We start from the raw sequence: 15061 nt of genomic DNA, 5'->3' as shown, positions 1-15061 counted from the left end.
TTCCATGTGGTCGTGGGGGCCGGCGAGGAGGTGGTCCCCAGCAAGGGGGCGTTGAGGCACCTGTTCAGGTACCTGTTGAGGATGTTGGAGCTGATCTTCCGAGTGACCTCCATCAGCCAGACGAGCATCACAGCAGCATGTCGTCATACAGCCTTCAGCTGGCGTTCTCTCCAGCAACATCGTAGGTAACCCCGTCAGATCCATTATTGATCACGTGCACAAGCATTACCGAAGATGATTAGGAGCAGTTCTGTCACGACCCCGGTTTGCCCTTTGTGAACCATCGTGATGGCACCTAGTCTCTACGACTAGGTAGGCCTAACAATGCGAAAAAATAAACAAAAATTGCGGAAAATATTATTAAAAACCGAAATAGTAAAATAAAATAGCGTTTAAGATGCTGCTCGGCATATACAATAACTAATCTCGAAGCTAACAACATTACCCAAAACCCGGAATCTCATGAAACACAAGCTTTTGAATATCTACAAGTGTCTAACTCCAGAATATCTAACAAAGAAAAGAAATACAGAATGGCTAATACTTAAAAGTAGAATAGAAAGGGACTCTTCAGTCTGCGGACGCGGAAAATATATCTCGGAGTCTCTACAAGTGCCTCATCTCAAGTGTGATAAGTCCGAGTGGAAGTACCTGGATCTGTACATAAAAAACATGCACAGAAAGGGCATGAGTACACCACATCGGTACTCAGTAAGTACCAAGCCTAACCTCGGTTAGGTAGTGACGAGGAAGGTCAGGGCCCTACTGAGGTTAAATAAAATACAAGGTGTAACAGTATAGAATGAGACAGTATAATTAAGTGCAACAGTAGGAAATAACACATGATAGGAAGAACAACACAAATTATAACTGAGACAAGATATTCACAGAAAAGAATACAGCTCACACAGAAATAACAACTGGGGGATCTATTGGTATCCCGAGGATCTCTTGGTATCCTTAATATATGCTAGGGATCTCTTGGTATCCTGAGGATCTCTTGGTATTCTGAGGATCTCTTAGTATCCTCAATATACATGCTGGGGATCTCCCGGTTCGCGTAGCTTTCATAAAGTGTTAGTCCTCACTCGATTGCTCAAAGCCGGTTACCAACTCGACCTCGAGGCATTATAATCGATGGCTCGAGGCCTCGATCTCCAACTGTTCGGTTCGATTGTCATACCGTTCCTAAGTTGTAATCTTGATTTCTAACCTTTTACTCAGCATCCATTGTTTAACAACTAACATAAAAATAGATCACGTATTTTTAGAACCTCATAATCAAATTTAATTGTTATTACCATTTTCACGGTAAACAGACATCAAAATGATATTGAGGGGAAACCAATTAACTTTCCTCTTTATTAGCTTCCTTTAGGAAGTACAGTTATAAGAAGGTATAAGGATTCTGAATAACTAATGCAAAGTTAAGTGCATAACAACTAATTAAAGAAATGATCATACAGCCTAAATATGATAGTATAACAATTCACTAAACATAAACAAGCACAAGTTTTGCACAATGTAAGTAACTTTAAGAAGTCCGTCATTAAACAATATAAACTATCCTCAGCTCTATGACTCAGTCAAATAGCATTTCTTTTTAACTTGTTCATGAAAAGTTGAAGTGATTTAAACTTCTTATAAGAAAGTAAGAAAGCTCCTCATACGTAGTGTTTTAAAGCAAAATCTAGCTCAAAAAGCAGATACCTTATCGCCTAATCCTTGAGCAGCAGCAAGAGCTTGAGCCCTCTCGGCTTGTACAGGACTCAACGTGATGCCTTGAGCTGTAGCGCCATATTTCTTTGCAAGGTACCTAGAACTGCCTCCTATCCCGCATCCAACATCAACTATGGACCTTGGTTTCTTTGCCAGATCATCTGAAAATTCATGTTAGGAAATTAAGGTATACAAGAAAAGAGGGGTCTATTTCCAGAATTCATAACTACAAAAAGGGAAGCTTAATATTATAGAGTCTCATCACTCATGTAGATACCTCAGGATTCTAGAGTAGGAAATAAGAGGAGAGCAGATTGCAGGGAGACATCACTTATTAAATGATGTCCTGCCATGCAGCAGCAGCAACAACAACTACTATACCTCCTATGTTGCTCAGACTCTCCGAAAATATCGCCGGGTGCGTGTCGGATTCTCCAAAAGCAGTGTATTTTTGGAGGATCCGACATGGGTGCGGCAGTATTTTGGAGAATCCGCGCAACATAGTATACCTCAATCTTAAACAAGTTGGTCGGCTATGTAAATCTTCACTGACCATGTTCCCCATACAAATTTATCTTGCTTCCGACATTTTACAGAATAAAAATAAAATAAAATTTACTAGAAGTTCTCTATATTTCCTACAACCATAAAAATCTCTACTAGGGCTTAAGGACTCCTAAAAAGTATAGGATCTAAAGTACACGTACATTAACATGAATAAGATAAATTCCCAATTAATTGGTATTGCCTATATAAATCAAGTTTTTCCGTATACCTTTTCTCTAAATCTGCATTGATTCCAAGAGATTGTAGGTATATCGAGACAACTTCCTTTCATATGATTAAAAATGATCACATTCTCCGGAAGGTGCAATATATGGGGTAAAAGAATACAATAAGCACTCTCCATTTCCTCATCGTACAATCACAAGATTGGATCCAGCTGACATAAGAACTCTATTAAACAAACCCTTGTATACAGGTCATACAGCAATTGTCAGATTCTTGCGTCATGTAAGATATCACAAATAGCAAAAATGTAGAGCTCGGCTTTTCAAAAGTGACAGGCAGAAGCGGATTCAAGATTTGAGATTTATGGGTTCCTATCGTAATTTTAAATTAATATGCAATAATAATTGGATTCACAGTTAGATATTTATAAATATTTAGCGAATTTCTTAATATAAATACAAGAACTACACAAGAGTTATTGAGTTCCCGGGAACCCATACTCAATGCTCTAGCTCCGCCCGGTGACAAGTAAACTTACTCAATATTGCACAACCCAAAATCGACTATCTGGCCCATAGAGACATAAAACAAAATCCAAATTGGTATTTCCCTAACAAACAACACAGTCAATGCTTGTAGGTTATAACAGGACATCACATTTAGCCGTTACTATCAATATATTCACAACTGAAACAAGAAAAGAAGTCAAGCCTTTTCCCCATAATCTAAATACATATTGTATCCTTCACCCCTTTTGTCTTCAAAACTTCTGTTTCCCAATTTCTTGGACGCAAAGTCAAAGGCCTTTCCTTTCTTCCAAAAAATCCAACCTTTTAAATCAATAACAGTAAAAGGGTCTAAAACTAGAGACACACTTCAAGATTTAAGTACAAAACACAACTATATTCAGATTAACAATAATATTATATTCTTCAAAACTTTACAACTAAATATATATAGTTCAATTCAAGTCGAAGGCGTGCTGCGCAAAACTATCAAAGAAAAAGAAGCCCATTTACCAGAAACAGAAGCAAAACGTAGAGCCCGTTCAATCATACGGATCTGAGCAGCACGATGATCAGAAAGTGCAACAGATGATTGAGGTTCATAAAATCCATGATGCATATGGTCACCCCAAATATCTTCCCAAATCCCTGATGACTCATCATATAATTCTGCTATTCCTTTTTTCAACTCTTGTTGATTCTGTACATCAATTTCTGGTGTTGACACATCATTCATTGCAGCAACACCTGTCATTCTTCTTCTGGTTCTAGTATTACTATTACAAGTTCTAACACTTCTTCTTGTTGTTTCTTTGATATTGTGAATCTGTTGCAACTGTGGTTTATTGAGAGTGAAGATAAGGGAAGAGGGACACGTGGGGTTAAGTGATTGGATGGAATAAGCAGAATAGCACGTGCTGCCCATCTTACCATAGATAAAAAAGTACAGCAGTGACTCGATTATTGAATGAATGAAGGAGAAAAACAATGGCAATTGGCAAAGAATTACGACTATTTTTTATTTACAACAAGAAGATTGGAGTTTCGAGAAGAAATGGGCTGCCCAATGGAAATGGGAAACGATTGTTTTTTGTGATTTGGAAACTGACAACAGTCACATGCCAAAATATCCTCAACGTGGAAGTTGGAACATTTGGTATTTTTCTTGGTTTTTCTGAATTTAATAAGAAGTCCATTTGTTATCATGATAATAAACTAGATTTTAATAAGAAATCCATTTGAGAAATATTTATGGAAAGAAAATCTGGTTTAAAACAGATAGGATTTATGTTTCTTGAAAACTTCTCCAAAAATTCTTCTAATCCGAGTATTTCAAATGGCATGGAAGTGTAACGACCCGTTTTGTCGTTTTGAGCTCTAGTGTGTCGTTCAGCAGTTTGAGGCCATGAACAGCTTCACTTCAGGTATTATGACTTGTACGTGTAGTTGGAATTGAATTCCGGGAAGTTCGGAGTTGATTTGGAAAGAGAATTCTCATTTCGAAAGTTTTAAGTTGGAAGAATTGACTAAGATTGGACTTTTGAGTAAACGACCTCGGAATTGGGATTCGAAGGTTCCAACAGGTTCGTATGATGATTTCGGACTTGGACGTATGTCCGGATCGGATTTTGGAAGACCCGGGATCGTTTCGGCGCCTATTGTGGAAGTTGGCATTTTTGAAAAAAATTCATAAATTTGGTTTGAAGTGCAATTTCAGTGTTATTGGTGTCCGTTTGGGATTCCGAGTCTAGGAATAGCTCCGTATGGTAATTCTGGTGTTGGGAGCGCGATCGGAAGTGAATTTGAAGGTCCGTGGGTCATTTTGGAGTCATTTGGCTAAAGATAGAAATTTGAAGGTTTTTGAGGAGTTTGACTGGAAGTGGACTTTTTGATATCGGGTCGGATTCCGATTCCGGAAGTTGGAGTAGGTTCGTAATGTCGAATATGACTTGTCTGCAAAATTTGAGGTCAATCGGATGTGATTAATAGATTTTGGCATCAAATATAGAAGTTTGAAATTCTAAAGTTCATTAAGCTTGGATTGGACTGCGATTCATGGTTTTAGCGTTGTTTGATGTGATTTGAGGCCTCGAGCAGGTCCGTGTTATGTTATGAGACTTGTTGGTATGTTTGGACGGGGCCCTAGGGGCCTCGGATGTGTTTCAGATCATTTTGGGCTATTTTGCAATAGTTGATGCTGGTGTCTGGTGTTGTTCTTTGCGTTCGCGAGGATCCTCTCACGTTCGCGAAGAAGGATTTGGCTTCACGGACTTTGTTCTTAGCGTTCGTGAAGAGATCCTCGCATTCGCGAAGAAGGAAATCTCTGTTGCACAGGTCTAACTTCGGAGGCTTATATCTTGCAATCTATAAGAAATTTGGAGATGATCCAACAATAAAAGTTGTAGCTCTTTGTGTCTAGTTTTCAGAAACGTAAACTATTTAGCATTTGAATTTGTGTACAAAAAGTTATGGCTAGTACACTACAGGCTATCCGGAAAGATGAAGAAGAAATTTGTATTGCACAAGGCTGACTTTAGCAGCTTATATCTCAAAATCTATAAGAAATTGGGAGATAACCAAAACATGAAAGTTGTAGATCTTGGTGTATAGTTTTCAAAAAAATTAAACAATTTGTCATTTGGAGTTTTATACAAAATGTTATGGCCATTATACTAGGGGTTGTCTGAGAAGAGTTTGGAAAATGGTTTTTGGGAATTTTCTTCTTTGTAAACGTGATGGGGGTCTCGCAAACGCGAAGAAGAGTCGTCTGGGCAGTGTATAAGAGTAAAGAAATGGGTTTGGCTTATTTCATCTCATTTCCTCCATCGGAGCCGACCTAGGAGCGATTTTGGAGCTCCATCTTCATCATTTATGTCAAGGTAAGTGATTCCCACCTATTGCAAGTTAATTACTTGGATTATATCTAGATTTTAACATGGAAAATCATGTAAATTAGTACTCCCTCTGTTTCATATTATATAAGGTAGTTTAACTCGGCATGGAGTTTGAGAAAAAAAAAAGACTTTTGAAACTTGTGGTCTTAAAAGCTTAAGGGGTAAAAAGTTTGTGGTGCCATGACATTTGTGTGACTATAAAAGCTTCCCATTAAGGGTAAATGAGTAAAATGAAAGAGTTTAAAGTTGAATTATTTTCAAACATAGAAATATGTCATTTGTTTTAAAACAGACTAAAAAGAAAAGTACCTCATTTAATATGAAACGGAGGGAGTAGAAATTTTGGGATTTTGAAGAAAACCTAGGAAAGTTGTATTCTTGGATTTTGACCACGATTTTGGACATAAAATTGAGAGCAATTTATATATTTGAGTCATGAGGTTGTGGGTAAATTTTATCTTCGAAAATTTTTAGAATCCGGGCACGTGGGCCCGAGGGAGATTTTGTCAACTTTTCGATCGGGGTTAGAAATTGTTATAAATTGGGTTATTATGAGTAATTGAACATATGTTAATAGGTTTACATAATTGGTGGCTAGTTTTGGAGCATTGCGTATCGATTTGAGTCTTCGAAAGGGCGTGGAATGCCAGTTTTGGAAATTCGGAGCAAGGTAAGTCTCCTTTCTAACCTTGTAAGAGGGAATTAACCCCATTGGTGAACTAAATTATTATGTGCTTCTATTTGAGGGGGCTACGTATGCACGAGGTGATGAGAGTGCGTACGTAGCTACTAGCTATGCCCATATCTTGGTAGTTTAGGCTTACATCATGCTTTGTTGATATTGTTGTTAATTTATGTTATTGTTGTCTTGAGAAGAGACAAGATTAGGGTTGCGTAATAATTGTGTTAAAAGGAATTTGAATTGAGGAATTTAAGATTTTTAAGGGTTTTCATGAAACTTCGTATTTTCGAAAGAATTGAGAAATATTATAATAACTTAAGAAGTTTATGTGTAACAATGTCGCATGTGCATTTCGCGAGCGGGAAAAATCTCTTTAAAAGTTTCACGTTGAATTGTCCTTATTTTGAAAGGAATCAAGAAAAGGATTTTAATTTATTAATAAATTATATTTGGCCGTGTCGCATGTATGATTTGCGAGCGGGGGGAAATTTCATAAATTATATTTGACCGCATCGCACGTATGATTTGTGAGCGGGGTATTTCCTTCTACCACTCTTATGGGATTGGGCCGTTTTCCTCGGCAGGATTTATGTACCACACTCTCATGGGAGGGGGTCGTTCACCTCGACAGGTTAATAGATGCATCTATGGTTCGCGTCGTTCGACCCTCGGCAGTGCATAGTATACACACATCATTCTTATGGAATTCATGCATAATATTTGGCTAGAAGTCGGTGTATCTTAGGGTTTTTTCCTGATTTGATTTATGACAACCTCTTGATGATATCGACTATATCTTTATATATATGCTCTGGTTACGGAGGGGACTTGCTAGTTGAGAGCTCAAGCAAAAATTGTAAAGAAGGGAATTGTACCACGTATTTAATACATGTTTATCTCATATATTTACTTTGTTTCATATTTATTTACTTATCTACTGTATTTGATATTATTGGACCACTAGTAAGTGTCGAAGTCGACCTCTCGTCCCTACTTCTTCGAGGTTAGACTGGATACTTACTGGGTACGTGTTGCTTTCATACTCATACTACACTTGTTGTGCATTTTTGTTACACAGGCACATGTATGTCTAGTGGCCTCGTTAGGTGCAGCAGCATGGTTGATACAGAGACTTAGATGAGATGCATCTCTCGGGACGACACGCAGCCAGCAGAGTCTCCTTCAGAGTATTGTATTTTCCTTTCTGTCCAATTTGTATTCAGGACAGTTATTGTAATACATTTTAATTTCGTTGAAATTGCTCATGCACTTGTGACACCGGGTTCTGGGATGACTATGGGATTTTTCAGTATTCAATTTGTTAAAGACATCATTAGCTACTCAGTGAAGTTTATTATATATTGTTTAATATAAGGAAAAGAAATGATTTTAAAAATACTAAATTGAGAATTTAATTAACTTCTTGGTATTGACTTGCCTGACAGTGGTGTCCGGAGCCATCACGACCTTTAATAGATTTTGGGTCGTGACAACATGGTATCAGAGCACTAGGTTCACTTAGGTCTCATGATCATGAGCAAGTTTAGTAGAGTCTTGCGGATCGGTACGGAGACGTCTGTACTTATCTTCGAGAGGCTACAGGGCTGTTAGGAGCATTTCCCTTCTTGATTCCTCATAGATCGGTTTGATTCCCTTGAGGCTTATTCCTTCATTTCCTTTCTATTCAATCTTATGCGACGTGAAACGATGGTTATAAATTGGGAATCGAGGAATTGTAATGGTACTGCAGATGTGGTGTATGATATTTCTTCCTGCGTATTTGACTGGGCAGCGAAGAATGAGGAAGGGCATGTGAGAAGTGTCTTGTGGTGATTAAACTCCTAGAAGGCCAAGTGTGAGAAACAGGAGTCCAGTAGTTGCTTAAAGGAGTGAGTTTGACCAAAGTGGGAGAGTGGCAGAGTAGCATATGGGTTCAGTGGCACGATAACTACACACCTAGAGGAAAAGTTTAGAGTGAATTGGGATTCACGGTGGTCAGTGGCTGGGTTTGCAAGCTCGATTTGAAATATTGGTTGTCATCGACGGGAAATTGGGTGCAACAGAAAGGAGTTGCTTGATATGAATAAGGATACAACATGAATTTGGATTGGAATGTATTGTTGCACCTTTAGTTGATGCCCATGATGAGTGAATGGACATGTGAAGCTAGTGAGTGAGCATGGGCTCAGGATGGGTTACTGATTTCATAGTAGTTGGGCAGTGCATCTTCATCGAGAGATGTCAGCATATAATTTCCACAGGTAGGTTATCTTCTGTGAGCAAGTCAGCGGTCTCGTGGTTGGCAAAGTTTCTACAAAGGATTTTACTTGCTATCCAGTAAGAGGTCGAATATGTGGATGTTGCTAGATATTTAGAGTGTTCATGAAATGCTAATGGAAGGATTTCGAGGAATTTGGTGGTTTGATTGTGCAAGATCATGTCAATAAGAGATAAAGGACCTTGGTGGGTTCCAGGGTTGTGTAATAGTAGCTTCAAGCTAAGTGGGAGAGTCCCACCGCCTATGATTGGGTTGCATGGTCATCTATTTATGAGATTTCTGGTTATTGGTATATTGGCGAGATATCATGACTATGGAAGAGGGTCATCAGTAGTGATTTGAGCAAAGAATTAGAGGAATGCGTGCTATAATTGGCCTTATTGATTATATTCGGGACCAAGTCAGAGTGGGTGGCTCTCAATAACGGTCCTAGTGGATTCAAAGGTTAAAGTGTGGTGCCTAAGGATTTCGAGTCCATAAGTATGGTTAAGAATTGAGCTTTTGCAGTGGATTATGAAAAGAGGCTTGGAATGTTCTATGATATCTTCGGCTTGCAGTGTAACATTTGGGGGAATGAGAGAAAATGACTTCGGATTCATGGAGGAATCATCAAGATGGGGTGTACCAGTTGAAGATGCGAATAGGGTATGAGATGGTCCGTGGTATTTGGGACAATGTGGTCTCGTGGAATGGGGTCACTCAAGATGAGTGCGGATTTAGGTTAGTGATGTGAGGAATGGAGCTATTATTATCCCTAATGCAAATTAAGGATGAATTAGAAGAAGTTAGATTGGCTAGCCGTGGTTGAATTGGTATAATGGTGGCGGTGATCAGTTTCTTAAGCGTGATTAAGTTATGCATGTGATTTGTGGCGGTACGTGCGAGGCTTGACAGTCGTCGTAATTGATTCTATTTGGAAGTATTCAAGTATTAAGGCTTGTTATGTGTAGGCGGATCCCGGAAAGGTTATGGTGGTTTAGACCACTGCTTGAGGATTTGAATGTTCTACGGTTATGAGAATTCACTCGCGTGTTGCTATGATTCTCTTGGAATGAGTTAAGTAAAAAAAATTCTATGTGATGAAGTGTTCACCCTATTAGTTGTTCAGGAGTCAGGATGAAATTCTTGTACTATCGCATATTGGCATGTTAGGTGCAGTGAGCGGTATGAAATTTGAAAGTAAGGATCAACGTTGCGGTTCGGTGTTGGCAAGGACGTCAGAAGCTTGGATGAGCAGAAAAGGGATTTGAATATTTAGAGTAAGTTGGTATTGTCTTCAGCGTCACCTGAGATCGGTGTTTTATGAAAGAGGCTTTGCATCCTGGTTATGGATTCTTGATTTGCTTTACATCATTGTATGGCCAGTGGTGAGGGTGTGCAGACTTGTTACCTGGTATGGGAGGACGTAGGAGCGTATCTCACGGGAATATTGTATAAGTGTGACATGTAGTCACTTGATTAATTGAAGATTTAAACCAAGTATGAAGATTATGGTAATATCACTAATTTGAGAATTTATGCCTGGAGGGCACTCGGTTTATTGGGTTGTGGACTGTGGAGGTTTGCTCCAAATTTGAGGGTTGTTCTTGTGAATTATGGAAAAAGAGGTTATTATGGACCCTTGAAAGGTTATTAGCCTAGTACAGTGCGGTCAGAATCATCTCGAGGTCGGTAGGTGGATTTAAATATGAATATGGGCTTTATATCAGGCCAGATGTGTTTATTTCAACATAGCACTCCTTATAGAGGAGTATTCGGACGTTGGATGTTATCTCATCGTCGGCTATTTCATGTAGTACTATATTGTGCTGTGTGAGTTGGGAAATGGCTTGATAAATTTCTTATGCGTTGAGGTTTCACGTAGCGATGGTATCATATGAGAAGGATGGCTCTTGAGATTCAGATCATATATCGCACCTCAGTTGTGCTTGAGTTTTGTAGCTTATGGCTCTATATGTCTCTCCAGGGTTGGTATTATGCACTTAGCGTGCTTGTGACCGATAATCAGTATTTTGTTGTAATGAGCAATTTAGCTCGATGTGTATCTCCTTATGTGAATTTTATGTATGGATCGGGTGGCACGCCGCCATGGGTATGTTATTTGGATCGGGTTGCACGCCGCACCAGTGTGATATTGAATACATCTTTCTATATTCTATTTTTGTGTCCTTTTCCCATTTTCTGAGGAAAGTTCATATTAGTGCGTGAGTTGAGTAGTCCCTTCCAGAGTTCCTTATATATCACATTCGAGTTCATAGCCTATTGGCACATTGTGGCATCATATGAGACTTTTGATCATGTCAGGGGTGGCTTATTGCCTGAGCAGTTCGTACTGGGTGAGACAAGATCATTGGATTAAGGATCAGTGCAATCTGATTATATGAAGTATATTAATGTCACGACCCAAATCCCAAACCCGATCGTGATGGCGCCTCTCATGAAGACAAGGCCAGCCAACAAAACAAACGCTTCTTTTTAACAATTATTTAACATTTATAAAGCTAAAACATGATTAGCATAATCAAAAGCGCGGAAAACAACGATAACAACTGGGAACCATCCTGTCACAGCCCGACATCGGGGTATCACTAGTCATGAGCTACTACAAAATTCACTAAAGAACTACAAGTCCGGAAATGGGAAACAAAGTCTGAAATTAATATGAACAACATAAAATAAGGGAGAAGATCCGGTGCCGCGGACGCTAGCGGTCACCTGGCTCAGCTACGATAACAAATCTTCAATCCGCTAATAAGCCGTTACCGGGCAAACAATACCTGCAACTGCACGCGAGGTACAGGGAGTAAAGTGAGTACTTCCAACTCAGTGGTAATAAGAGTAAATAATAACTCAAGGCAAGAAATCCCGTAAGAGCACTCCACCATGCAATATGGGGCAACACAACCATTTGAGAAAAATAGTAGGTCCGGGAAACTTCCTTAGAAAATATCTGCCTCAGTTTAAAATCACATTCGAAAATATCATTTTTCCAACAATTTAAGCCAGTAAATGCAGGACAGATAGTGCAAGTTAGCACAAAAGTCAGCCTCTCGGGCACAAACAAGTATGTCTAATTGAACTCATAACTCGCCCTTCAGGCAATATTCTTACCGCTGGTCAGCCACTATTACCTGACCCCTATACATTATACAGTTTCATTGTTACCACTGTCTCAAATTTATCCACTTTGAAAGTGATCAGACAATCTCAGAACAACAAATAAATATTTCAAGAAATGACATAAACTCTCAAATAGTGCACAAATGTATGAATGCAATGCAATGCATATGACTGTACACTCTGGTACCCACTGTGGCATGCAGTCCGATCCATTTAACGTCGACGACGCTCACTGGGGTGTGTACAAACTCCGGAGGGGCTCCTACAGCCCAAGCGCAATGTTACTGCGGCATGCAGTCCGATCCAATATATATACATTACTGCGGCGCGCAGCCCGATCCATGCTCATCTCAGTATAAATACTGCTGCGGCGCGCAGCCCGATCCATGCATAGTTCAAAAATCATTATAAGCCCCATGGGCATTTATAAAACAGTAGTCCTCAGCCCGAAATATCACTTAAAATATCATTTGAGTTTTTAAAACTTAGAAATATGGCTGAGTTTGCAAAACAGTATTCAAAACCTTGGTTTGAGACCGTATAATATGCAAATTATGCTAAAACAGTAATATCAATCCCCGAAGGATTCTACAAGTTGGCACAAGGCCCCAAACATGGCAATCAGCCCAAATTATGATGATAACAAGTAATTTCAGTCAAGTACGCAGTAAAATCAACAACCGGGACGGACCAAGTCACAATCCCCAACGGTGCTCTACCCCACGCTCATATCCAGCGTGCAAGTCACCTCAATACAGCACTCAAATGCTGTACTCAACTCAACCTCGGTGCCCAACTCTCGCTGAACCGCTCTCCAGAAATGCGAGGTAAACTGCGTACCCCGATCCGAAATGATAGATATCGGCACCCCATGAAGGCGAACAATCTCCCTGATATAAATCTCGGCTAACCTTTCGGATGAATAGGTGGCTGCAATAGGAACAAAATGCGCTGACTTGGTCAGCCTATCAACAATGAACCAAACTGCATCAAACTTTTTCCGAGTCATCGGAAGTCCAGTAACAAAATCCATCGTAATCCTCTCCCACTTCCACTCGGGAAGTGCAATCCTCTGAAATAGACCACCGGGTCTTTGATACTCGTACTTAACCTGTTGACAATTCAAACACCGAGCCACATGCGCCACGATGTCTTTCTTCATCTTACGCCACCAATAGTGCTGCCTCAGATCCTGATACATCTTCGCGGCGCCCGGGTGAATAGAACACCGAGAACTGTGGGCCTCCGCTAAGATCAACTCTCGAATCCCATCAACATTGGGCACACAAACTCGCCCCTGCAATCTCAATACACCATCATCATCTAAGGTTACTTTCTTGGCACCTCCTCGTTGCACCGTGTCTCTCAAGACACACAAATGGGGATCCTCAAACTGCCGCTCGCGGATACGCTCTAATAGTGAGGAACGAGCAACCGTGCAAGCTAAAACTCTGCTAGGCTCAGAAATATCTAACCTCACAAGACGATTGGCCAAGGCCTGAACATCCAAAGCAAGCGATCTCTGGCTGACTGGAATATAAGCAAGACTACCCATGCTGGCGGACTTCCTGCTCAATGCATCGGCCACCACATTGGCCTTCCCCGGGTGGTATAAGATAGTAACATCATAATCCTTTAGCAACTCTAACCACCTCCTCTGCCTCAAATTCAACTCTTTCTGCTTGAACAGATACTGAAGACTCTTGTGATCAGTGTAAACCTCACACGTCACGCCATATAAGTAATGCCTCCAGATCTTCAAGGCATGAACAATGGCTGCCAACTCGAGATCATGAACCGGATAATTCTTCTCGTGGATCTTCAACTGCCTCGAAGCATAAGCAATGACCTTGCCTTCTTGCATCAACACTGCACCAAGCCCAATACGAGACGCATCACAATAGACCGTATATGGCCCTGAACCTGTGGGCAAAACCAATACTGGTGTCGTAGTCAGAGCCGTCTTGAGCTTCTGAAAGCTCGCCTCACACTCGTCCGACCACCTGAACTGGACACCCTTCTGGGTCAATCTGGTCATAGGGGCTGCAATGGATGAAAACCCCTCCACGAACCGACGGTAGTAACCTGCTAACCCCAGGAAACTCCGAATATCTGTAGCTGAAGCTGGTCGAGGCCAGTTCTTGACTGCCTCTATCTTCTTCGGGTCTACCTGAATACCTGCTGCTGATACGACATGACCCAGGAATGCGACCGAACTCAACCAAAACTCACACTTTGAGAACTTAGCATAAAACTGATTATCCTTTAGGGTCTGAAGGACCACTCTGAGGTGCTGCTCATGCTCCTCCTGACTGCGGGAGTATATAAGAATATCGTCAATGAAGACTATCACGAACAAGTCCAAATAAGGTCTGAACACTCGGTTCATCAACTCCATGAACGCTGCTGGGGCATTAGTCAATCCAAATGACATGACTAAAAACTCATAGTGCTCATACCGAGTGCGAAATGCTGTCTTGGGGACATCAGACGCCCTAATCCTCAGTTGATGATAACCAGATCTCAAATCTATCTTTGAGAACACCCTTGCACCCTGAAGCTGGTCGAATAAATCATCGATCCTCGGCAGTGGATACTTATTCTTAATTGTAACCTTGTTCAATTGCCGGTAATCGATGCACATTCTCATCGAACCATCCTTTTTCTTAACAAACAACACCGGCGCACCCCAAGGCGAAACACTGGGTCTAATGAAACCTTTCTCAAGCAAATCCTGCAGCTGTTCCTTTAACTCTTTCAACTCCGGCGGGGCCATACGATATGGCGGGATAGAAATGGGCTGAGTGCCCGGGGCCAAATCAATACAAAAGTCGATATCCCTGTCGGGCGGCATACCCGGCAAGTCTGAAGGGAAAACCTCAGGAAACTCCCGAACAATGGGCACAGATCAATAGAAGGGGCCTCCGCGCTAGAATCGCGAACATACGCCAAGTAGGCCAAACATCCCTACTCGACCATACGCCGAGCTTTCACATACGAGATAACACTGCGGGTACAATGACCAGAAGTCCCTCTCCACTCTAAATGGGGTAAATCCGGTAAGCCTAAGGTTACGGTCTTGGCATGGCAATCCAAGATAGCATGGTACAAGGATAACCAATCCATCCCT

General features: G+C 40.7%; 1 protein-coding gene across 1 annotated transcript; it reads right to left on the bottom strand.

The window, feature by feature from the left end:
* Positions 1-335: 335 nt before the first annotated feature.
* On the bottom strand, positions 336-4056 carry LOC107804296 (gamma-tocopherol methyltransferase, chloroplastic-like). Its single transcript, XM_016628163.2, has 3 exons — positions 3471-4056; positions 1711-1880; positions 336-657 (listed from the first exon to the last, which is right to left on the bottom strand). Exons 1-3 carry the CDS (start codon positions 3880-3882, stop codon positions 607-609), a joined length of 633 nt encoding a protein of 210 aa, XP_016483649.1. The 5' UTR covers positions 3883-4056; the 3' UTR covers positions 336-606.
* Between the last annotated feature and the right edge of the window lie 11005 nt (positions 4057-15061).

Source organism: Nicotiana tabacum, chromosome 1 (assembly GCF_000715075.1).
Source record: "Nicotiana tabacum cultivar K326 chromosome 1, ASM71507v2, whole genome shotgun sequence".
NCBI classification, from domain to species: Eukaryota; Viridiplantae; Streptophyta; class Magnoliopsida; order Solanales; family Solanaceae; genus Nicotiana; species Nicotiana tabacum.
This window is presented reverse-complemented; position numbering and strand designations above follow the sequence as displayed.

What these genes read in the sequence shown, in the direction of transcription:
- LOC107804296 (XM_016628163.2), bottom strand. Translation starts at nt 3,882, where the DNA reads ATGGGCAGCACGTGCTATTCTGCTTATTCCATCCAATCACTTAACCCC. An exon ending in ACGTTTTGCTTCTGTTTCTG is followed by an intron (nt 1,881 to 3,470) that starts GTAAATGGGCTT and finishes ATGAATTTTCAG; the next exon opens with ATGATCTGGCAAAGAAACCA. An exon ending in CTCAAGGATTAGGCGATAAG is followed by an intron (nt 658 to 1,710) that starts GTATCTGCTTTT and finishes TTTTATGTACAG; the next exon opens with ATCCAGGTACTTCCACTCGG.